This window comes from Lepidochelys kempii, chromosome 9 (genome assembly GCF_965140265.1).
Source record: "Lepidochelys kempii isolate rLepKem1 chromosome 9, rLepKem1.hap2, whole genome shotgun sequence".
NCBI classification, from domain to species: domain Eukaryota; kingdom Metazoa; phylum Chordata; order Testudines; family Cheloniidae; genus Lepidochelys; species Lepidochelys kempii.
The window spans coordinates 3,624,110-3,648,143 of NC_133264.1; the positions used below are offsets into that span (position 1 = coordinate 3,624,110).

The following is a 24,034-nucleotide window of genomic DNA, read 5'->3' on the forward strand; positions in this document are numbered from 1 at the left end:
GGGAGGTGGGCAAACTTCTTCCACCTGGTGTGTCAGAAGCAAAGGCTCCACCTCTGACACAGGAGGCTGGAGAGCAGAGACAAAGGTCACTTGAAGGCCACTGCACAGAATTCAATGTTCCTTGAGATAAGGATGAGACGGGAGGACTCTCTCCTTCCGCAGTACTTCTCTGATGCACGAGGAAAAGCAGCTCGTATCGGGGAGGGGAGTTAACTTTGAATGGCCCGGGTTGTGGGTGTTACAGCACCGACCTCACACGCAGGGAGATTTCTTTATTATCATCTTTGATCTCTTGCTTTAAAAACCTGCCCTCTTGCTCAGCCTGGCTGTATAACGGGTGAGGAGGCTTAGCAAGGAGCCAGGACCCTGCTCAGAAGCTGAGCAAAGCTGGGGGTTTCCGCTGTGCACACAGGAAAGTGCTGGGGAAGGAGGGAAAATAACGGTGTCGCTCAACCCCCGGAAAATAGAAAATAAACATTCTGGAAATCTTTGGCAGCTTTGTTCACAACACTCCCCACACCCTCATTGGGAACGCCCCCTACGGACACAGAGCCCATCTCCTCCCCACACACGTGCACAACACACCGACAGAAGTGCCCATGCACGCACATGCGCCCAAATCTCATCAGATAGCTACACGCACGGTAAGTGTCTAGGGCACTGCACTGAGACTCTGGGGACCTGGGTTCTATTCACCGCTCCGCCACTGGCTGGCTGGGTGACCCTGAGCAAATCGCTTCCCCACTCAGTGCCTCAGTTTCCCCATTTGTAAAACAGGTAAACATGAATACAGTGTTTATTGTAAGGCATGCAAGTGGCCCTAAGAAAACCTTCAGTGTTTTCTGGCAGGTTCCACATTTTTAAACTGAGCCCGACATAATAAAAATGGGGTGTGAGAGGCTTTTAAGCCTGAGGAAAACAAGTAAGTCCCCACTTTCCCACCCACTTCAGTGAGGAAATTGACACATGGACGAGAGCAGAGCAGTACTTGTTGGTTAGCTCCTGGTGTGGCGGAGAGCGCAACAAAACAACCCGTAAAAGAAGGTGGCTTGAAAGACCAGTGCAAAGCGCTCAGCCTCAGTGTACATGGAGATAATCTGATACTGACACATCACTTCAGCGCGCTAAGAAACCGGACTGAGACCTAGGGGATCCGAGGTCAGTTCCCAGCTCTGCCGCAGACTCATTGTGTAACCTTGGGCAAGTTACTTCACCTCTGTGCCCCACTTTCTCCTTCATGAAACATGGAGAGCAGTTCTTCCCTGCCTCAGAAATAACTCGTTTATCATCCTGAGGGACCCCCAAGGGCTTCACGTTCCTTCCTCCAAGGCTGAGATGCAGCCACCTCTGGAGTGGAACGCAGCAGCTATGTACTCCCAGCCACACCAGTTGAAGACAGGAAGTGAAGAATACCGTAGCCAACTGCACTTGCACTAGGTAGTCAAGGTATAATGACTTGGCCAGGAAAGCAGGGGTAACGCACCTCCCTCTTGTAAACATGCCTGGTATTTGGTGATCTCGGGATCCTCATTTTTCCACAGCTTCTCTGTAAGCTCCTGTCTCACACAGCCTAATGCCCGTGACACCAGGCAGGAGCATTGGCCGCTCCTGGCAGCACGCTGGGGTTTCCCTGGACACCTCATGCAAGTGCAGCCCTGCTTAGCTTATACATTTTGACAAGGCTACTGCAACTACACCCCGGGCCGTCAAAATCCAGTTACATCTCAATGGGACCTCAGACTGTGACTAACAGGTTTTCAGTCAACAGCTGAGCCGAACAGAAACAAAACACCCAAAAGAGATGTGAGACATGGAGGTTGCTGGCTGGTCTCAAAGCGTCACCCGGCCACTCTGTCTCTTATAATTTTGGTTTATTATACAAAACTAAACCAGGGATGGGGGAAGATTAGGTGACTTGGATAATATGCTATGGAGCTTGAATCAAACGGGCCGCCAGTTCAAATCTGATTCATGTGAGGAGAGACCGAAAGCAACCATCTAACCTCGGATCAGTGACCTAAGTGAAACGGGCTCCTCCCTTCTCCTGGCCGACAGACATTCACACCATGCACACAAAAATATAAAACTATCCTCCCCCCCCCCCCCCCGGCAGTTGGCTCCCCCTGATTGGACATAGAGACTGAACTCTTCTCTTGTCTGCAGAAGGAATCCTGACAGCTCGGGGTTGATGCAAATTGGTAAGTACCACATGGTGGTAGCTTACTGATGTACCTGCTTTGCAGCTAAACCTTCCGGTTCCCCCCAGGGGCATGAATCAGGCATCTTTCCCCAGCATAACTTCACTTTAAAAGTTGGGTGGGGAACAACCTAACCTCAAAGTATCATAAATAAACCTTGGAGATGAAAGCAGCTCCAGAACTGTGCTTAAAAATGGCGTAGCAGGTCATAAAAACATACCTGAGCTGGCCAGCAATTGCAACAGACAGGGGAATGGAGGAGGAGGGGCAAGGCAGGAAATATTAGAAGACGGGAGTGGGGGGCAGAGGGCATTGGGGGGCAGTTGTTCATTTAAAAAAAAAACCACAAGACATTTCCATCTATTTTTCTTGTTACTTTACACCCTAAAATACGCACGCTCTGGGCTTCTGGGGCTGTCACCACCCATAGGAGAAATAAGATCACCGGAACCCCATCATTCGAGTAACAGTTGTGTAGCAGTGTTTCCTGAGAATGGATACAAAGCTTTGCCTCTTCAAAGTGTTTCACAGACAGTAATTTATTAACCCTCAGATTATCCCTGGCCACAAGTAACTACGCACCCATTCTACGGAGTGGGAGACAGACAGGCTAAATCAGTGGTGGGCACCTGCGGCCTGCACCACTTCCCGCAGCTCCCACTGGCTGGGAACGGCGAACCGCGGCCACTGGGAGTTGCAGGCAGCCGTGCAAATGTAAACCAACTGCGTGGCGGCCTGCCAGCGGATTACCCTGATGGGCCAAAGGTTGCCCACCATTAGGCTAAATTGATCCTAACCCTGGTAGGAGGTTACACTGGGGATGAATTTGACCCATGGGGCCTACTTCTGGTCTCTGTTCCACTGAAAGCAGATGAGTTACAGTGGATTTACACCGGTACACTGAAGGTCTCAATTCTGCACCATTCAAGTCAACTGGAGTTTTGAAACTGATTTCAGAGGGAGCTGGATCAGGTCCTGAGAGCAGAATCTGGCACAGAGAGAGGCCAAACAATTTACACTGATTCCATACTAACTTATGACTCCCTTTAGGGTGTAAATCTGCACAGAACTTGGCCCCAAGCATCCCTGGCTTGCACGGCTGTGCTCATTCCACTCGAGCGCCCGGCCTGTTTGACAGGTAAGGAAAGGGAAGTGATTTCCTACATATGCATGATGCCGAATGGCAGTGAAGGTTACTTTTTGGACAGCATTTATTCCTCAACTCTAGACAGATACTTTAAACAATCAGAGCTCAGGACAAGGCTTTCCCGTCTCTGCTGGCAGCATTACAGGCTCTTAACGAGTCCTTTCTAGTTCCCCACAACAGTAAAACTGACAATGATTTTCTCCCAATCCTCTACCCTTCACTAAGGTTGAAAGACTGTGAAGAATATGAAGGCAGCCTGGGAAGGTAAGAGATACAAATGGAACTTGCAGTAAAATCAGAGTCAAATCTGTAAAACAATGATCAGGAGCGAATAAGGGAAAGTGGTACTCAAACACAAAACAGCCAGTATTTTACAGTGCAGAATGGGTTATGATGGCCATTATCTGGTCAGATTCTGATCTCACCTAAACTAGTGACAATCTGAGTTACTCCACTGGCCTCAGACAAGTTACTCTGGATTGACACCAATGAACTGACAGCAGAATCTGGCCCACGGTATATCGTTCTTCCATCCATAGACACCAAAGTGTGTCCCTTCCTGACATCGGTTAACTCCCTTTTAAGGCAGAGCCCAGGGGAGCTATGGATTCTCAACCCCTTTTCACAGTAGGCCCGGGGTCCCAAGGAGGGCACCCAACAGCTGAAACACTAAAATTAGTGGACACTTCTTTGAAAATTTGGACTTAAGTGTCCTCCCTAAGGGTACAGAACAAGTCAGGGGTAGAGCTGGGCACAGAACCCTGCAGCCCTGGCTCCCAGTCCCATATTCTAAGCAGTAGATCATACTGCCCCACCTCGTAGCACCCGCTTCTGAGGTCCTCATTTTAGCAAAAGCCCGAACAAACCCAGCAACACCTGCAGAGGCAACAGGCCAGGAGCTACAAACCACGGCACCGGGGGGAATTGGATTTTGCTCACTGGCTTGGGCTTCCCAGATTCGTCACCGCAGCGAGTGGCGGCGTGAAATGCTGCAGCAATGCTTTCTGGAGCACTGCCAGGGAGCAGCACCCTACCTGAAATGGAAGGGGAGATTGTCCACATGGTAGACAGGGCAGTTTTGATTCCACAAGAGAAAGGCACGGAAGGGTGAATCCGACCCGGTTTCCCACCTACCGGGGGCATGGAGCTCTCAGGACCCACCAGAGCCAGTACAGCTCCACTGGGCAAGGGAGGGGGCCTGATTTAGGGATTCGGGGGGGGTTTATCCAAGCGCAGGCTCGGTAAATGGTGCAACGAGGCCAATGCCGACGAGGGACGTACTGAGCCTCCACTGGCCACCTGGAATGTTCATTCTTCAATGCATTTTCCCTAATAAATCTTGCTCCCCAGTCCCTTTCCATTTTCCTTCTGTAAATCATGACATCTCTCCTTTGCCCCAGATAGGAAGCCTGAGGCCGATACAGATACAATCCCCCTCTTCATGAGCAGCCCAGCTGAATGCGAGCCAGACGCCCATGAGGATTACAACATATTTTCTGCTAGGAACATGACTCAATGAAGCTGGCATGCAAACTTGGCCCATTCAAGAAGTTCCATTCTCAGCAGCCATGACTGAGACATGAGTCATAATTCAAGGGCCAGAATCTCATGTTCCGGATCCAAACAGGAGGGAAAGATTCTCGGGTTCAATTCCCGGCCCTGCCTGGCTCCTTACATGATCTCGGGCAAATCATTTCCCACCCCCACTGAGTCTCTGTTTTACCAGCTGTAAAATGATAATGTTAATGACCAGAGTGTTATGAAGCTTGTGTTTGCAAAGCTCTCTCAGATGCCCAGATGGCCACTGCATCCAGGAATATTAAAAAACAACAACTATTTTTAAGCAATAAATCCATCCCTGCTGAGTTCAAAGGCCCAGAGATGAGTTTGTGCTTCCTGTCCTGAGTTGGAAGAGTGGAACCTAATACACTGCCTGGCATTTCCTAAAACAAAAGTTGACAGCTCTCTTACCTGAGCTGCTGCTGAGGGTGGCCAAGCACAACCATAAAGTAACCAGCAGGGGACAGCACACCTTCATCCTGCAATACAAACACACACAAAGAAGTTCCAGTTATTTCTGAACTCTTCCATTGAAGGGAAGTTTTGTCCGTGGCAGTTTTGTTCTGGCACCTTCCAGCACCTCTGAATTTGATTTTAAGGCTTTTGTAAAAGTTTACATAGAGACACCATGGGAGCATGAGGCACCTAAGCCCAAAAGTATAGTTAGACAGTGGAAGTCAGATCTCAAGTTCAACCATTTCAGCTCAAAAAGAAAAGGAGGACTTGTGGCACCTTAGAGACTAACCAATTTATTTGAGCATAAGCTTTCGTGAGCTACAGCTCACCTCATCGGATGCAGACACGGCTGTTACTCTGAAACATTTCAGCTCAGTGTAACATTCAGAGGTAGCGTCTACACACAGATACCACGGACATCTGCCAGCTGCATGCATACAGCATGGGAAGTAAGAGAAGTCTTGAGCCTTGGCTCCAAAACCACAGTGCTGGACCGCTGTGGACTGCCAGTAGGTGACCAATCCCTTGGTATGAACGGCTGGTGCAGGTTCAGGGCACAAGAATGTGAGCCAACCTATGCATCTGACATTTGGCATTCTGCTCTCACAAATCCTCTTGGTCATTGCAAAACAAAGTTCCCTGCAGCTCCAGGCCTTCCCAGCATGCTGAACAGAAGCTGCAGGTTATGAAAGCTGACATTTAGTAGATGCTCTAATTAGTGGGACTGAAGGCTTCGTTTGACATTCCCAGGTGCCAGGAGATCATGATGGCAGGCAGACAACTGAAGTGGCTAAGGCAAGGCTGATCAAAGAATCTGGATTTAGCTGTGCGTGTCAGTAGGGGCAATCTCTAGGAGCACGGAGCTCTAGGTAGCAAAAGTTCAGCCACCAGTGGGAGCTGTGTGCGCTTAACAACGCTGCAAACCGGACCATGGGTTTAAGGTTCCAACTTGAGGCACCTGCTCTTAATATGATTTGTCATGATGCTTCCCCTTGCCGGGCCAGCCTCTCCTAGCAGCAGAGGGAAATATGCAAGAATCCCGCGCTTCTCTGCAGTCCCAAGCAAAGGGCAGCAGGCAGCTGCCGGGCTGCAAATGCAAAGCCACCTAGCCATGATGGTACTGAACGGCTGGTCTGGCAAAAAGCCCTGCTCCATTGGCTAATAACGGAGATTAAAGCAATGCAACAGCACAGCCCTTCGCTGCCTGCTATACAGCGCTTAATGAACAACTGCAGGAGCCTACAGGGACTCTCATCTAAACAATGAGCCCTTATGCAGCCACTTTCGTGTGTGTTAAGGTCAGGGCTCTTGGAGGGATGACTCCCTGCCCACCCCTTCTCCCACCAAGCACCCTCATCTGCCCCAGGAACGCTCCCTCCTTTTTCCCCAGCAAGCTTCCCCAAAGCACCCTGCCTTCCCAGCCTGCTGCTTCTCCCCAAACCTCGCCTGATTTTGGATTAAGTGGAGGGAGGTTGGTGGGTGCCAGTCACACCAGGAAGCAGGCTAGCAAGGAACAGGCCGGATGATGGGGCAAGGAGTGTAAGGTTGTTTCCCCCCTGGGAGAGGGACCATCTTCTGGGTCTCAGGAAGTGGAGTTGGGAAGGTCGGATCGGGCTCACTTTGCTTACAGAAGGGATGAGGAGGGAGATGAGGAAGAACGGTTATCCATCTCCGGCCCCTCAGAAAAAACAGCAAAGATCCATAGATTGTAAGGCCAGAAAGGACCATTGTGATCATCTAGCTGACCTCCTGTATAACACAAGCCAAAGAATTTCACCCAGTAATTTCTGCATCTAGCCCATATCTTGTGGTTGAGCTAGGGCATGTTTGACATTCAATCGGCAGTTAAAGACTCCAAGTGATGGAGACTTCACCACATCCCTAGGTACATTGTCACAAGAGTTAATTACCCTCACTGTTAAAAAACATGCACCTCATCTCGAGCCTGAAATTATCTAACTCCAACTTCCAGCCATTGGATTCTGTTCTGCCTTTGTCCGCTAGAGAGCCTTCTACTCTCAGAAGACTCCCCATGTAGCACTAAGATCAATCACCTCTTCAACTTCTCTTATTAAACAGACTGAGCTTCTTAAACCTTTCACTGTAAGGCAGGTTTGCGTTGAATGTGCTTGGCTCTAGAGCTACAGAGCACTAGGGTCCTACTGATGGTCCCTAGCCAGTCCTGGGGGGCATTGCAAGGACTCATGACAAATGAGGTCCTACTCTCATTTCTCGTTGGCTGTCTCTAAACATGCAGGGAGGCAATTCCTGCTGGCAGGTACCAGGATAGTCTCCAGAGTCTGAGCACTAGAGATCAGTAAAAACCTGACAATCCAGGCATTTGTGTTTGTTTTTCATGAGTTGTTTTCTTCCTCTGGGAGCCAATTACCAGGCCTCAATAAAAATGAAGTGACCTGGTCTTCTCGTGACATTTCTGTCATCCAAAATGAAATGCCATCTGATAGCCTAATCCTGCATTGCTGCCCCGTAAATACTTGCCTGAGTCATTCAGAACAGCTCCAGGGCTAAAAAATAAACACCAGCTCTGCTACCTGCCAGCCTCCCTCACGGACAATAAAACACCTCTTTATTTGTCTTCTTTTAGGCCGGTCAGACGGAGGAAAGAGAGAGGTTGCGACTGCTCAGTTGGGAACAGAGAGCTGACAGCACAGAGGACTGGAGCTGGGAATGGCAATACACTTAATCAGAACTGGGGGCAAAGTTCTCGCACCGTACGGCTGTTGTCAGATCTGACAATGACGTCACAGCACCTTGTGTGTTGTCTTGTGTCTGCAGAGTCCACTCTGTGAGCAGCAAAGTCTTCCCTGTTTTCTCTTCAAAATAAATCCACAAATGAGCCCTCTTCCCTACTTTTCATTGAAGCCACTCACTCCCCAGTTACGCAAACCAGGACAAAGTCAGCCTGGGTGTATGCAGGCGCAATCAGTGGCTTTAGGGGAGCTTCTCCTGCTTACCCCAGGGCTGAGTTTGGCCATCAGTTGGGCGGCTATACTCTCGCCCATGGTGACATGAATTCAGCCATAATCTCAATGGACTCTTTTTTGCATCCTTTAGCTGTGCAGATGAGGACTTGCTCCCCCCAAATATCCCATTAAAGCCAATGGGACTTTACTCCCAAGAGCAAGGTGGTCTCCTAAGGGCTGAACAAACTGGCCCTGATAATTTTTGTTTGTTTGTTTTTTTAGTATGAAATCCAGTGTTTCTGCAACTTCCTCCCAGTTGCATTATCCAGAGCAGTGCAGTTTGGTTCATTCCAGGCTCTCCACAGATCTTATCCTTGGAGACTGACAGACACAGAGCGTGTCGGATTACAGCAACTTCTCCATTTCTGAACTGGGACTCATCCGATCACAGCCTGGGCTGCTCTGCCATTTAACAAAGTGCAATGGGACGCACAGGGCGACAGAGAGGAGTTGTTCTTTGCAGGGCACACTCACAATGAAGAGCCGGACCCCTAGGAACAATGGCACAGGCCCGTAATGCCCAGTCTAAGCCGGCACTTACTCCCGGAGCTTGCCCCACTAAAGGTAACGGGAGTTCTGCAAATTCCGGAGGATGCTACTCCGCTCTCTGTACACGCCTTGTTACCTGGAGTTCTCATTCCCCACCCAGAATCGCTCTCTGCTTTCCAACGTATCCAACACCAGGGCAAAAAATACCATCCTATGTAACTGCAGCATTTTCTTTCCAAAGATCCTGCGCCCATTCTAAAGGAGAACAAGCCTGTATTTTCCACTACGCTGCCTCTGCCCTTTCTGTCCTTGAGCCCCTATAAAGACCTGACAGGTTTTTACTTTCCGCGGAGAAGCCACGTGACTGCACGCGGAACGAAAGCTCCCCTCAGACATCCCACTAAGTGCTCCGGCTGAGAGGGCCATTAAAGTTAATGGAACACTTCAGGGGGGAAAACAGACCCCAAATGGCAGAAGCAGGTTCGGCACGTTGCTTTCTCCCTGTAGTTCCCTCCAGGATCAATCCTGCAAGGCGCTGAGTAGCTCTGAGCACTCCCAGCTCCCACTGCCTTTGATGGGACGTTAATACTCTCCACCCCAGAGGAGGGCTGCAGATGTGGGAAAGCTAGCAAGACGGATTGAGCCGGTGTGCCTAGTGTGGCGAGTAACTGCTTCCATCCCTTTATTGGCTTTCATTTCTCCCCTTTACATTTGGTCCTTGGGGAAAGCAGCCCTGGAGGAAGACGATGGGCAGCACGGCACAGGCTGCTGGGATGCACATATCTCGCTATGGTACTTATCGGGCTCCCGTCACCGTGGGATCCCATATGTTCATCCTCATGGCACCCCTGGGAGGTGGAACAAATGAGGCACAGAAAGACAAGTCAAACCAGGAGGCGAGGGCAGAGCAGGGAACTAAGCCTGGGTCTCCCACGCCCAAGGTTACCCTGAGCTATCCTTCCCCACCAGTGCATCTCAAGCCAGGCCAGAAAGGAGCTGACCTCTTGGGGTGAGAGGCAAGTTCAGTCTCCGGCCTCCCTGCTGAGACTGACAAGAAGGACAGCTTGTGCTGTCCTGTACTGCCTGGATGTACCTAGAGGGCTCCAGGCGGGCACTGGGCTAGAGGATTCCGCTGAACGGGTGATAGATGCAGGCTAGGCGCTCTCCCGGCTCCACCCCTGCACTCCAGTTAGCAAGGCTCTGCTCCATTTGTTTGCCCGGAGGACAAAACTACCCTTTCTCCCTTGGGTTCTCAGGTGCCCCATAGCAACTGGCTCTCTGCAGAGGGACCAGACATCTGGAGGGGCACACAAAGGGGTGTATGCCATGTACTCGCCGGGGATCCCTGCAATTGGGCAGGCTGGAGGGGCAGCCTGGCCAGAGACCCATCACTTCATAGATGCCTTCCCCAATGGATGACTTCTAGTGGCCGGCACAGCTTCTGCACAGCACTGTCCGGGAGGAGGAAAGGGTCCCATTTTTCACTTTGTCAGAGGAGGTCTCTCTCACCCTTTACAGATAACACACCCACTCAGGGCTCTGCTCCTCTGGAGAACCAGGCCCACACCTTGCACAGGAAAAGGGTTGAAGATTGACAAGAAGCAGTGGGTTTAGATTACAGCAAGGGAGGTTCAGGTTGGACATTAGGAAAAACTTCCTAACTGTCAGGGTGGTTAAGCACTGGAATAATTTGCCTACGGAGGCTGTGGAAACTCCACCATTGGGGATTTTTAAGAGCAGGTTAGACAAACACCTGCCAGGAATGGTCAGATAATACTTAGTCCTGCCTGAGTGCAAGGGACTGGACTAGATGACCTCTCGAGGTCCCTTCCAGTCCTATGATTCTATGGCTGGTTGCTAAGTTAGGATTTTTTTATCCTGTCATTCAAAGGATACAGGAAAAAATATAATTAAAGCACAGAAACTAAGAGAACCAAAGAGGGGGGAAAGGGACAGTCAACAAAAGCAGCTACAAAGAAAAAGATAAATGCATTAATGGAAGCTGGGAAAAGGCCCTTCAGCCCTTAAGGACATATTCTTGCTTTTCAATATCTGCAGGAGTAAATCGAACAATGGAGGGAATAACTGTAGCATAAACCATCTGGGCTCCATTTCGCTGGGATTTACTGTAGTTTCTTTCTGACCAGATCACTCTTCTGGAGGCGATTTTGGCATTGAATGACACTGCCATTTGTTAGAGTTTCTCAGTGTTTCCGCACACATCTCCCAGGAAGCAAATCATCAGTGTGGAGAGTTTGCATGTTCCATGGAGAGCTCTTCAGAGCAGCCTAACGTCACACCGGACTGTGCTGAGAGCATGAGCAATAGCAGGTGCTGTGGGTTTTCAGACCCCAACATTCCCTCTCTGGGAAGCTGGATGTTCATTAAAGTCTCCCTTTGCAGGAAGCTTTTAAGAATGCAATAGGGGGAATAGCCACAACAATTTAATACTGAATACACCAGTCACTCCAGTACACACAGAGTACCCTAATCTCAGAGCCAGTCATGCCAGCCAACGAGGTAGGCTGAATTTTGCCCTTAGAAAAACACATGCATCTCGTCTGAAAATCAAATCCACCCCTGCTGTGACTATACTACGGCCAGTGGAGTTACACCCAGCATGAATGAAGCCCAGAATCTGGCCCTGTGCCATCAGTGACATGGAAGAAGCAGCGAGACAGTGATCTAGAGACACGTTAAGACTAAAAGGCCCTGATGAAGGTCCAAATCAATTGCCTATCGCCACTGAAAGGATGGTACAGTACTCAGGAAACTAGTGTAGGATTTGGAAGACTTGGGTTCATTTCCCTGCTTCCTGCATGACCCCAGGTGAGTCACTTAACCTATGTGCCTCAGTTTCCCTCTGTACAATGGGGATAAATACACAGGACCAATGGGAGGATAAATACTAGAGGTGGCCAGGAATTTTTGTCTTGAAAATTCTTTCATTTTACGTTCTATTTTATTTTAAATGTCAAAATCAGAGTGAAACATTTTGGTTGTATTGAACATGGGGGAATTTCATTTCATGGGCAAGTTTGAAATTTTTGCTTTTGTTTCGGAATGCAAAAATATTTTGCTCATCCTATTTCCCATCAAATGGAAAATCCAGCTCCTGCCCAGATGTAAGAAATACATTACAGATTGTGAGGCACTCAAATTCTATGGAAATAGGGCCTTATAAGTACTTAAGAGAGGCAGAGAAGTTGACTCCCTTTTCCCCACCCAAGAAATTAAAGTTCTGATCCCACATACGCCAGCAAGAGTGAGGAGTAACTCCACCGATTCAATGGAGCTACACCGGTAGGAAACCGGCACAAGCCAGAGTAGATATAAACCCTCCTCTTAAGCCAATCTCTAACTATTGGGAGTTAGAAGAAAATCTGCCTTGGGGGCAGGTAATGCCATCACGGCCACCTTCTGCTTCTGATGAAAAACAGGGAAAAAAAAAAGATCAAAATCCATGGACATGGAGGATAGGTACATCAATAGCTATTAGCCAAGGTGGTCAGGGATGAACCCCACACTCTCAGTGTCCCTAAGCCTCTGACTGCCAGACACTGGAACTGGACGACAAGGGATGGATCACTCGATAATTGCCCTGTTCGGTTCGCTCCTTCGGAAGCATCTGGCACCAGACACTATTGGACAACAAGACTTGGGGACCAGGGATAGCTCAGTGGTTTGAGCATTGGCCTGCTAAACCCAGGGTTGTGAGCTCAATCCTTGAGGGAGCCATTTAGGGATCTGGGGCAAAAATTGGGGATTGGTCCTACTTTGAGCAGGGGGTTGGACTAGATGACCTTCTGAGGTCCCTTCCAACCCTGATATTCTATGGACCATTGATCCGACCCAGTATGGCTGTTCTTGTAAATTGAAATGAAACATTTTGAAATTATGAGAACAAAGCATTTTGATTGACCTGAACTGAAATTTTTTTCAGTTTGTCAGTTCATGAAAATGTAGCATAAAAATCAATAATTCATTTTTTCTTCCTAATTTGGGCTAGGAATTCTTTTTTAAAATCTCAGACATTCTGGTGGGACAGAAACCTGTCTCCTGCCTACCCCCTACGTTGACACTTCACAAATCTCTCTAATTCTCTGCCCGCCCATTGACCCAGCAAGTCACTCATCCAGACATCAGCGAAGAAAAGTTCCCAAGTGTCACAATGTCCCATTTCAAGAACCATGAAACGTCACTTTCCCCCCACCCTCTGCTGTGCAATCATCACCAAACCCCACGCACGTTGCTACATTTCCAGCTCCGCACCCAGGCCTACACAGACAGTTTTCAACAGCTAAGGCGTCTTCTCCACTGGAATTGGAGCCAATCGTTGGAGCTACACCAGTGTCAACCCCTAGTAAAAAGAACAGGAGGACTTAGGGCACCCTAGAGACTAACACATTTATTGGAGCATAAGCTTTCATGAGCTAGAGCTCACTTCATCGGATGCATCAGCTCACTTCATCGGATGCTGTAGCTCATGAAAGCTTACGCTCAAATAAATGTGTTAGTCTCTAGGGTGCCACAAGTCCTCCTTTTCTTTTTGCGGATACAGACTGACACGGCTGCTCCTCTGGAACCCCTAGCAAAGACACAGTTTACACTCATGTAGCTTGATTTCCACTAGTCCAGGGCACTCTGAGGAAAGCTGCACTGGTATAAACCACCTAGGGATTTGCAGAAGCAGAACTGCCTGACTGGCTAAAATCCCCTTGTAGACAAAACCCAAGTGTTTGAGACCGGAGCTGAGAAGCAAAGCTGACTTTTTTTTTTTTAAACCGTGCATCCATTTCTCCTTGGAGCGTGTCTATAATTTCCATACTTTATAGCAGACACAAGACAGCAATGGCTATTGTTAAAGCTGCGTCTGTTATAATCCTCTCTTTCACTCATTCCTCCTTTTAGGACTGAGCTTTTCCATACTTGGGGTCTGTTCCAACTCCCGCTGAAGATCCCCATTGGCTCAGATGGGTTTTGGATTGGGCCCGATGTCTCTGCGAGAAGGCAGATTTGATGTCATTTAGATATTGATTTTTCTTAAAATTCCTTTAGCCATTTGCAATTCAGTGAGAGTGAAAATAAATAAATAAATAAATAAATAATAAAAGACCCATTCACCTCTAGGCAGCCAATTCAAATCCAGCCTAGGTCAGGGGCTGAGGAGCACTGGTGAGGCAATTGGGACAGTGACATGCTCCTAATATTTTAGCAACGCGTCCTTGCAAAGCAGCGTCCCACTTAGCCTCTGTTGAAGCCCATGCCAGGGGGCAGGGCCAAGTGAATTGCTGAGGGGACCAAGTATGGGACAGTGTAATCTTTTCATTCCCTCCCCTCCCCCCAACCCCATTTAAACAAAACCACTTGCTCATAATCGTAACAAGGGAAAGAGGAGATGCCAGCGGGGAAACAAACTCATCGGAGGGTGGGATTTTTGCTGACCAGGTTTATACTTTATTCCTGAAAAAACACACTGAGTGCACTGAGCAGTGTTAATGGGAAGCGGTGAGTGAAGGAGAGACCTGATACATGGTGCAATCTAATGCACTAAGGAGGGCCAAATGGTTAGGACGCTGAACTGGGTTTGATTTTCTCCAGCACAGACTTCCTGTGGGACCTTGAGTAAGTCACTTAGCCTTGCGGTGCGCCAGTTCCCCACCTGCAGAATGGGGATAATAGCACTGTGCTACCTTATACAGGTGTTGGGAGGTCCAACACCATACAGACTGTGAGGGTCTCAGATACCATGGTGATGGTGGCCAGGTAAGTCTGCTGGATGGATGGCTTATGATGGCAAAACAAATCTGCTCTTGAGAAGTATTTTTAAGAGCCCTAAAGACAGATGATCGCTGGCGGGAGGGAGTCAGGGGTGAGCTCCCTAAATTGGCAGGGAGGATTTTAACAAGGCGGTTTCCAGATGACCCGAAGATATTCCCAGCACACCACTGAGCGTGGGGAACTTGTCCTGGCTGTGCCTGCGCTTACCTGACCAGAGGACATAACTCGGCACCCTTCACTTGCAGTATTAAACATACCTTGAAACAAAGGGACCCTAAAGTACCATGGAAAGCGTCTAGCTAGCAAGCAGCCTTCTACGAGAACCTGTGTCTCGTGATATGTTGCACTTACAAGAAGGGAGGGCTGGAACGGAACTCAAAGCAGCAGTGGAATGCTGTGATGATCATTCAATATTTATTATTCAGGGAGGACATAATTGATTTCAGAAGGTCAATGAATTTATCCCCCAAGCTGAAGGACAAACAAAAAGTAATGTATGCACTGCTGACATTTCCAGAGGCTGCGAGGCACAGGGACAAGGCAGACAATCCACTTCAGGCTAAAAACCCCCCACTCTGTGAGTTCCAAGTGTCTCAATCCTGGGGTTTTCGAGTCGCAGATGCCAGGAAGGGGGTGCTTTATTACTGTAAAATCTGCACTGCCCACAACCGAACCCCGCAGCCTCCTTCCTGCTCAGTCGCTGCATTCCTTTAGAAAGATCTATGCACACAAAATAAATAAACTCGAAATTTCCCCTTTCGCCCCTTGACACTGCTTATCAGCAAATACCTGTTTAGTGCACCCAGTGGATATGCAAAGGGCTCCTTTGAATTTCACTGCCGTATGTTGTTACGGCCCTGAGCTAAGCGGCGGGGATGAAAAACCATGGCCAGTTGCACAGCGTGAATCACTGGTGCTGAGCTATACCCATCCAAACACGAAGCGAGAGAGGAAGACGATGGCCCTGGAGCGACACGCTCACCCCCTCTGCCAACTTAGGACCCTCTGTAATGTGGAGAGTCCAGGAGGGATGGACGCACTATGTTTGCCAAGTGGCAGGAACGCTGCATTCAGGGAGCTAGGTATTCCCAGCCCCTCGGTGTGGATTCAATCTCCCATCCCGTACTCTTACTGATTACTATTTGCTTTGCAGTGATGCCTCGGCACCCCAGGCAGGGATCAAGGCACCTCTGTCCTGGGTGCTGCACACTCCCTACAAAAAGCCAGTCCCTGCCCCAAACAGCTGACAGTCCCATAGCCTGGCCCACTCAGCACTCCCAGCCCAGGTCTGCCTGGCCCTGTCGGCAGCATGTGGTTACTGAATTGCACAGGGCCTCAGGCTCCAGCTGACCCGGGAGGAGAGCTCCAGGCTGCTCCTCTGACATATTGCTCCAGGAAGGGGGAGAGGTTCTCACTGGGGACAGGGAAAGATAGATAGGGCTCAGCTGAGCTCCCACCCTCCCCAGAACAGGCCTGGGGGTCCCCACTTACCCTGAGCCATGATCTCGAGGGGCTGCCCATTGGCGCAGTTCTCCCCACAGCCACACCTTGGCTACCAGTTGCAGCCACCTGGACTAGCTGCCCCCACCCTGGCCCCTTTCACTAAGGGCCGTGCTCGCCCCCGTCCGGCATGCTCTGCAGCTTCTCAGACACAGCGAAGAGGACTCCAGCAGCGAAGCTGCAGGGTCCCACTGCAGCTGGAGGGGTGGGTGAGGAGGCAGGCTGCACACCTCTCTGAAGACACCCGCCTGGAACAGCATGGGGAGCATAAGTCTGCTTTGCCAGCGCACCCCCAACGATGCAGGTCGGTGGGCAGGAAAGGGCTAGGTGGGCATTTTCTGGGAACCAGCCGGGGAGAACAGGGCCAGCAATGTGCAAGGGACCAGCTCAGACCACCACTGTCCCCTTCAGACACTGGGTAAAGTTCCCGGGCTCAGCACAGCCCATTATTCTGGAGGGAGGATGTTATTTGTCTGAAGGCATCGGCGTGTCAGACAGACCGCCAAGGTATTCCCCAGACCTCTGTTCCGCCCCACCTCCCGTCGCCTGCCTCTAGCTGAACTTTATCAAGCCAGGGTGGCTAAAGTCAAGCGTTTCGACAGCCAGGAGACACTCCTTGGGCAAGAGCGTGTGTTTATTCAGCTCGGATGAGCGTGCGCACACCAACCTCCGCGTCTTTGCCAGGCTGACCGAGTTATGCAACAGTGTAGAGATTTTCCTGCCTTATCTCAATCATTGGTAAATAAGGGCGGGACCATTTGGAGGAAAATAAATTGTTTATCTGTATTTAAAATTTGGTTGCAAAGCCCTAGACTTAGGGGTAAAGGATTTCTACGCAGCTCAGGGCTTTTTATCCGCAATCAGTGACACATCAAAGTGGGCTGAGGTGGGATTCTTTTGGTTTGGCTTTGCACTGTGCCTACCTTTTGCACTGTGGTACTAATACAGCAAGGGACTAGGAGTTAGGATTCTGCTCCCGGCTCTGCACATGATTTGCTTCGCCCTTGACTATGTCCCTTTGGAAAACTTTTCCTAAGTGACCCCTAATTTAGGGTACCTCCTGTTTAAACGTGAGACTTTCAGAGGTACAGAGCACTCACGGTAGTCAGCCCTTCTGAAAATCAGGACCTAGGGACTCAAACTGAGCAACAGGAGTCAGGTGCCTACACACCTTTGAAGATCTGGGTCCCGAAAACTGAGATGCCCTAAATTAGTGGATTCTTACGAGAATTTGGGCCATCAGCTTTCCATGCTACAGTTTCCCCACCTACCTAAGGAGTACAATAATACCTTCCTACCTCACAGGGAAAGTGTGAATCTTAATCAATGTTTTTCAAGTGCTTAGAGATGTGAGGCTATTAAATACCATGCAGGTGCAAAATATTTGATTAATTCCCTTAGTTCTGCAGGCCGTGGTGGTGTCATGGATGAATGCACCGGTTACCCGCCACTGAAAACATGGGTTTAAATCCTGATTAAATAACAAAAATTATGTAGCGACTCTCCTTAGAACAAACTGTCTTCTGGCAGGTTAGCTGGGCACATGGGAAGCCCCAGCAGATGGGAGCAATAGAAATGCAATTTATTGCTGTGAAAAAATAGACGTCTTTCAGTAAAACCTTTGCCGGAATAAGGGCTTGTTCCTGTTCTCATAGAAGTCAGTAGCTAAACAACGACTGACTTCGGCATGAGCAAGACTGAGCGGCTAGGGTTTTATTAAAAAGCATGTTAAGCATATGCCCAAATGCATTTTGTAAATCTAACTACATTCCTCTTGGTTTCTTAAATGATTAAAAAAGCCAGATTAAATATCACCATGAGAATCTTAAATCAAGCAACAGAACATCTGGCCTCGTCCCAAGTCACAATGTAACACCTTAAACCACTAGTGTTAACCTAACAGATGGGAATGATTTCTACCCGTTCAAAAATCTGACTCCCCTACAGTGGAATTAACAGCAGTTAGGTCATTATTTATCTCTAGGACCACAGGTAAAACAATCAAGAAGAAAGAAAGAACTACAAGTGTAAACAAAAAGAAAAAGGCAAAACAAATGTAAAATCCCTCTGAGGAAAAATGTAGTGTGCTTCTTAATAACCCTGGTATAAATATATAGCTAGATAAGGTTCTGTGTATCATGCTGACCAATATTGTCTCACTGTTTCCTGGTACTCTCCCATCAGTCTATATCCATCTGTTGTTTCTTGTCTTAGACAGTAAACTGTTTGGGGCAAGAGTGTCTTTTTGTCCTGTGTTTGTACAGCACCTAACACAATGGGCCCCTAGGCACTACGGTAAAACAAATAAATAATAATAATAATAATTAGGGCTGTTGATTAGTTGCAGTTAATTCACGTGATTAACTCAAAAAATTAATCACGATTAATTGCACTGTTAATAGAATACCAATTGAAATTTATTAAATATGTTTGGATGTTTTTTCTATATTTGTAAATATGTTGATTTCTATTACAACACAGAATACAAAGTGCACAGTGCTCACTTCATATTATTATTTTTTATTACAAATATTTGCACAGTAAAAATGATAAACAAAAGAAATGGTATTTTTCAGTTCACCTCTTACAAATACTGTAGTGCAATCTCTTTGTGGTGAAAGTGCAATTTACAAATGTAGATTTTTTTTTTGTTACATAACTGCACTCAAAAACAAAACAAGGTAAAACTTTAGCGCCTACAAGTTCACTCAGTCCCACTTCTTGTTTAGCCGATCGCTAAGACAAACAAAGTTTGGTTACAATTTGCAGGAGATAATGCTGCCCGTTTCTTGTTTACAATGTCACCTGAAAGTGAGAATAGGCATTTGCATGGCACTTTTGTAGCTGGCGTTGCAAGGTATTTACGTGCCAGATATACTAAACATTCGTATGCCCCTTCATGCTTCGGCCACCATTCCAGAGGACATGCTTCCATGCTAATGATGTTCGTTAAAAAAATAGTGTGTTAATTAAATTTGTGACTGCACTCCTTGGGGGAGAATTGTATGCCCCCTGCTCTGTTTTACCCGCATTCTGCCAGTCTCGGATGATGACCCAGCACAGTTCGTTTTAAGAACACTTTCACAGCAGATTTGACAAAACGTAAAGAAGGTACCAATGTGAGATTTCTAAGGATAGATAGAGCACTCGACCCCAGGTTTAAGAATCTGAAGTGCCTTCCAAAATCTGAGAGGGATGAGGTGTGGAGCTTGCTTTCAGAAGTCTTTAAAAAGCAACACTCCAATGCGGAAATTACAGAACCCAAACCACCACCAAAAAAAAAATTTAAAAAAAATCAACCTTCTGCTGGTGGCATCTGACTCAGATAATGAAAATGAAGATGCGTTGGTCCGCTCTGCTTTGGATTGTTATTAAGCAGAAGCCGTCGTCAGCATGGACGCATGTCCTCTGGAATGGTGGCCGAAGCACGAAGGGGCATATGAATGTTTAGTATATCTGGCACGTAAATATCTTGCAACGCTGGCTACAACAGTGCCATGCAAATGCCTGTTCTCACTTTCAGGTGACATTGTAAAAAAGAAGCGGGCAGCATTAGCTCCTGCAAATTGTAACCAAACTTTGTTTGTCTGAGTGATTGGCTGAAGGAGGACTGTGTGGACTTGTAGGCTCTAAAGTTTTACATTGTTATATTTTTAATGCAGTTTTTTTTGTACATAATTCTACATTTGTACTTTCAACTTTCATGATAAAGAGATTGCACTACAGTACCTGTATTGGATAAATTGACAAATACTATTTCTTTCTTTTTTACTGTGAAAATATTTGTAATCAAAAATAAATAGAAAGTGAGCACTGTACACTTTGTATTCTGTGTTGTAATTGAAATCAATACATTTGAAAATGTAGAAAACATCCAAAAAATGTTTAATGAAATGGTATTCTATTATTGTTTGAGAGTGTGATTAACTGCCTGATTAATCACGATTAATTTTTTTAATCGCTTGACAGCCCTAATAATAATAATTAATAATAATGTGACATCCAGCTCTAAGCATGAAGGCCAGTGTCTTGCCATCACTCATGGACATGAGTAAATTATTAACAAGAATGGACCTGTTGAACTATTCACATGCAATAAAGTTATTCACGTACATAAGTGCAGGCAGAATCAAGGCCTATGACAAAAATTGTCTGCCTTGCTTTTTGATTTGTCTAATACAAGGAATCTAGAAAGCTGAAAAAACCACTGTGCATCTAAATTAAAGAGACGGTAACAGATAAAACATTTCCTTTTTAACAAACTGTCCTTGCAGTCCTGACAACACCTTCGATTACTAAAACAGAAGACTCTTTGAAAAGCCAATTTGCTTTTTCATTATTTTTGCTGTACTTCTGCCTTTCTCGGTCACACAACAAAAACTGACTATTCAATTTCGTCTCTCTCCAATTTCAAGTTTTGTCCCTCCTGTGAATGCTGCAATGTTATAGGCTTTTTAAAGAGAAATATTAAATTAGCCTTATGTTTTGGGGAAAAAATCCTAAATTCAGGCCCAAATTAAAAGGTTATTTGGTGTCAATCTAGCAGAAGCCTAATTGCAGGATGATATATTCATCTGATAGCAGCTTGTAGCCAAGTGGGGTGGGGTTACGGGCCACGCAGCTCCACACTTCAAAAAGAATTCACATGAGCTCTGCCTCCAAGTGATTTCCAGATTCCAAGGTGGCCTGGAGAACAGAGAAGTCAGTTTACGCATGGTAAACATGACAACTCTCGATGCTTTCCTTCTGCCACTGCATCTGATCTACCTTGCTGAGACAGCACTGCTGGAAGGAACAGCGGCTGTGAGCCACAGGGTGCTACCAAATCAGCTAAATAAGCAGGACTGTCCAAGGATGCAGTTCTCCGCTCTGCTTTCGGTGTCGGTGAAAACCACCAGCTGTGCTGGGAGAAAGACACCCCAAGGAGGTCTTGAACTCAGATCTTCAATGCTGCAAGTGTCTCAGCTCACTGTTAACATGGAGCCATTTGTCTTTTTAGGTGTATACATTTTTATTTTCTAAAACACTTCAATTCACCTTGACTGTAAGAGTCAATGAAAAAACAGCACAGCATGGCTGGAGCAGTTGGCTGGCATATTTTATACACATTCACACATAGGTTACTTTTCTAACTACCAGCCCTGAAAACTCAGCTCAGGCTCTACAAGACAATCTGGGTTCTTTCCTTCTCACACGTCATCAGCTGTAGTAAGCATTCTGCAATGTAGTAAGCATTCTGCCTGTGCCACCCCAGAATCCTGTTAAAAGGAGAGAGTGTTTGACAGCTGGCAGCGTCCTCTGCTTGTCAAGGACTGAAATAAAATTCATGGGGATGGTAAGAGATGAGTGGGAACAGAAGACTGTGCTGGGGCCTAACTATGGACTTCAGCAGGCATTGACGGCATGGCTCCTAGTAGGAAGCCCTCAGCACCTCGCAAGGTCAACCCTGAGGAGTGCAGCTCAGCAAATCTAAGTTCAGTGAGGTCTGCTCAGGGACCAGCTGGGCACCACAAAGAAGGCAGCAGAGTTAAAAACAGACCGTCAGGAAAACTAACTGCTTTAATTACATCTGGTCAGGTGCATGCTGGGATCTCAGAAATAAAAGAAGCAGTTGGTGCAATGACAAAATAAATGAAAATAAAGCCAATTAGTTAAAATAGTAAAGGACGTTTCAAACATTTTGCCAGTGCATCATCACTGGCTGAACCACGAAAGAGTGGCCAGCAGGAAGACCACAAAAGTGTGTGTGTGTGTGTTTTGTATTACAATAGCACCTACAGGCCTCAAAATCAGGGACCCATTCTTCTACACACTGTACAAATACATTGTGAGAGACAGTCCCTGGTGGTGTTTATTAATCAACCCATGTGGAAAACAGATAAAAATGAAACCCACATAGGTCACAGAACTGCAGGGCTTACAAGATGTGGCCCCCATGCTCTGCCTTTCTCCCTGCTCCAACAAAACAAGCCAGACTTCATCATTTTCTTGCTAAATACTGCGACAGAATGTTTTGCATTTGCAGGCAGCTGACCTCCACAAGCACACATGGTGAAAAGGGTCCGGCTGCTGCCAGCGACTAATCAGTTTCAGATTGTTCTCTGTATTGCCAAACAGGAGGGACCGCTGCACGCTAGGATATGTCCTTTTCATTCTATTTTCGTGTTGTGTCTTCAATATGACCCATCCTCACCCGCTTGTACAGCAGAAGAGTGCAGTTGTTGAAGGCTCTTCTGCTTGAAGTGGAGATGAAAGTTAGAGTTACACCCCGTGCCACTGGACGCGTGGCCAGGAATCAACATGTCCAATTTCCCTGCGCACACCCTCATCCAAAGGAGAGAATTAAAGCAAATCAGTTTGCATTTCAGATAATGCAGAGAATACGGGTGAAGCTGCTGAAGCAGCTGCGGTGTGCATTTTGTGGCCCTTTTAGCTACCATCATTTTAATACTGGGTGCGTCCTCTATCAAATATATCTTGCTCGGTTTAGTGCATCTTTCCTTTCCACCTAATTTCTACTATTCTAAGTGATCTTGGGGATCTGGAAAACTGATGTATTTACATTTATTGAAACAAAAATAGTAAAGTACATTACTTTACAAAGCTCATTATTTAGGTTCTCCATTTCATAACAACAGTGATTACTTACAATGCCTTTCCTCGAAGGATCTCAAAACACATTACAAACGTAAATGAATTAAGCCTTTTAACCTTTCTGCTCCCTCCTGCTCACTTACTAGAGTTGGTTGAAAATGTTCAGATAAAGGGACTTTTGGTGTGTGCGAATTTGCTCGTGTTTGTGATTTACTGTGCCCCTTTTTTCACCAGGTCGAATTAATTTCCCCGCTCTGTGGACGGGGAAACTGAGGCACGAGGTGGGGGGGGGGTTAAGTGATTTGCCTAGGGCTATCTCTGTGGCAGAGCTAGAACACAAAGTAAAGGAGACTGTGCAGGATTATTATTTTTCTAAATAAAACACAGTTAAGATTTAATAACAACAAACACCCCCCCACACACACATTTCGTGTTTGCTGCAGAGGGCTGAAAGTTGGCGAAATCGCGCGTGCCACAGGCCTGCCGTCTCGCAGCGCAGCGCAGCGACCGCAAGCGTCCGGGCAGCCCCACTGCGCAGGGCAGCCGCGCTCAGGGACCGTTTACACGCCGGGAACCGGCAGACCCAGCACCGGGCGAGAAGGAACCCAGCCGGGGTGCCACGGGCGGGAGGGACCCTCCGCGGCAGCGGGGCCGGGGCTTCCCGACACCAGCCCCGGAGAGGATCCGGAGGGGAGACAAGCCCCCCACCCGCCGCGACGCCCCGCTGGGCAAAGGGGAGTCGATCCGGAGTCCCGGACCTGCTGCTGCTGCGCTTGCACATCTGGCGCGGCAGGACCCCCCACCTCTGGCCCGGCAGGACCCCCCACCTCTGGCCCTGCAGGGCCCCCCCCCCCCCCGACCCGATTCACTCACCTTCCCCGGGGCGCCAGGGACCGCGCAGCCGGCGGGTCCCGCACCCAGCGAACCCGGAGCGCCGCCGCCCCTTCTTCACTTGTCCTTACGGCGCCTTCCCCGCGCCCCGCCCACCGCGGGGCTGATTGGCCCGGCCTCCCCCAGTGACGTCTTATTATGCAAATGAAGGAGGATTTCCTTCCCGGCGGCAGGAGGGGCGGAAGCTTGGGGAGGGGAGGGGAGGGGGGAGGAGCTTTCCTGGCAGCTGGGAGTCTGGATTGCCCCACGAGCGCTCCAGATGAGCCAGATGTGCCGGGAAAGGGGGGCAGGGGTGCGGGGAAATGGCTCCCTCCCAGACGGACCAGCCCGAGCAGGGAAATGCTGCCCTGCCAGATGTGCAAAGGGCAGAGTGGTAAGGGGGGGGGGGGATCATTCCCTTCCAGACGTGCAGCGCCAGAGGGGCAAGTTCTGCC

At 48.0% G+C, this 24,034-nt stretch overlaps 1 protein-coding gene across 9 annotated transcripts in view; it reads right to left on the bottom strand.

Annotated features, from left to right (window-relative positions):
- The window catches only part of IL1RAP (interleukin 1 receptor accessory protein), a 62,773-nt gene extending 39,080 nt beyond the window's left edge, over positions 1-23,693 (bottom strand). For all 9 annotated transcript variants that reach the window (XM_073359027.1, XM_073359029.1, XM_073359028.1 and 6 more), the window contains exons 1-2: positions 23,583-23,693; positions 5,317-5,384 (exon numbers count right to left, since the gene is read on the bottom strand). In XM_073359027.1, coding sequence (XP_073215128.1) covers positions 5,317-5,383 — 67 coding nt within the window. In that variant the 5' untranslated portion in view covers position 5,384; positions 23,583-23,693. The remainder of the gene's footprint in view (positions 1-5,316; positions 5,385-23,582) is intronic.
- Between the last annotated feature and the right edge of the window lie 341 nt (positions 23,694-24,034).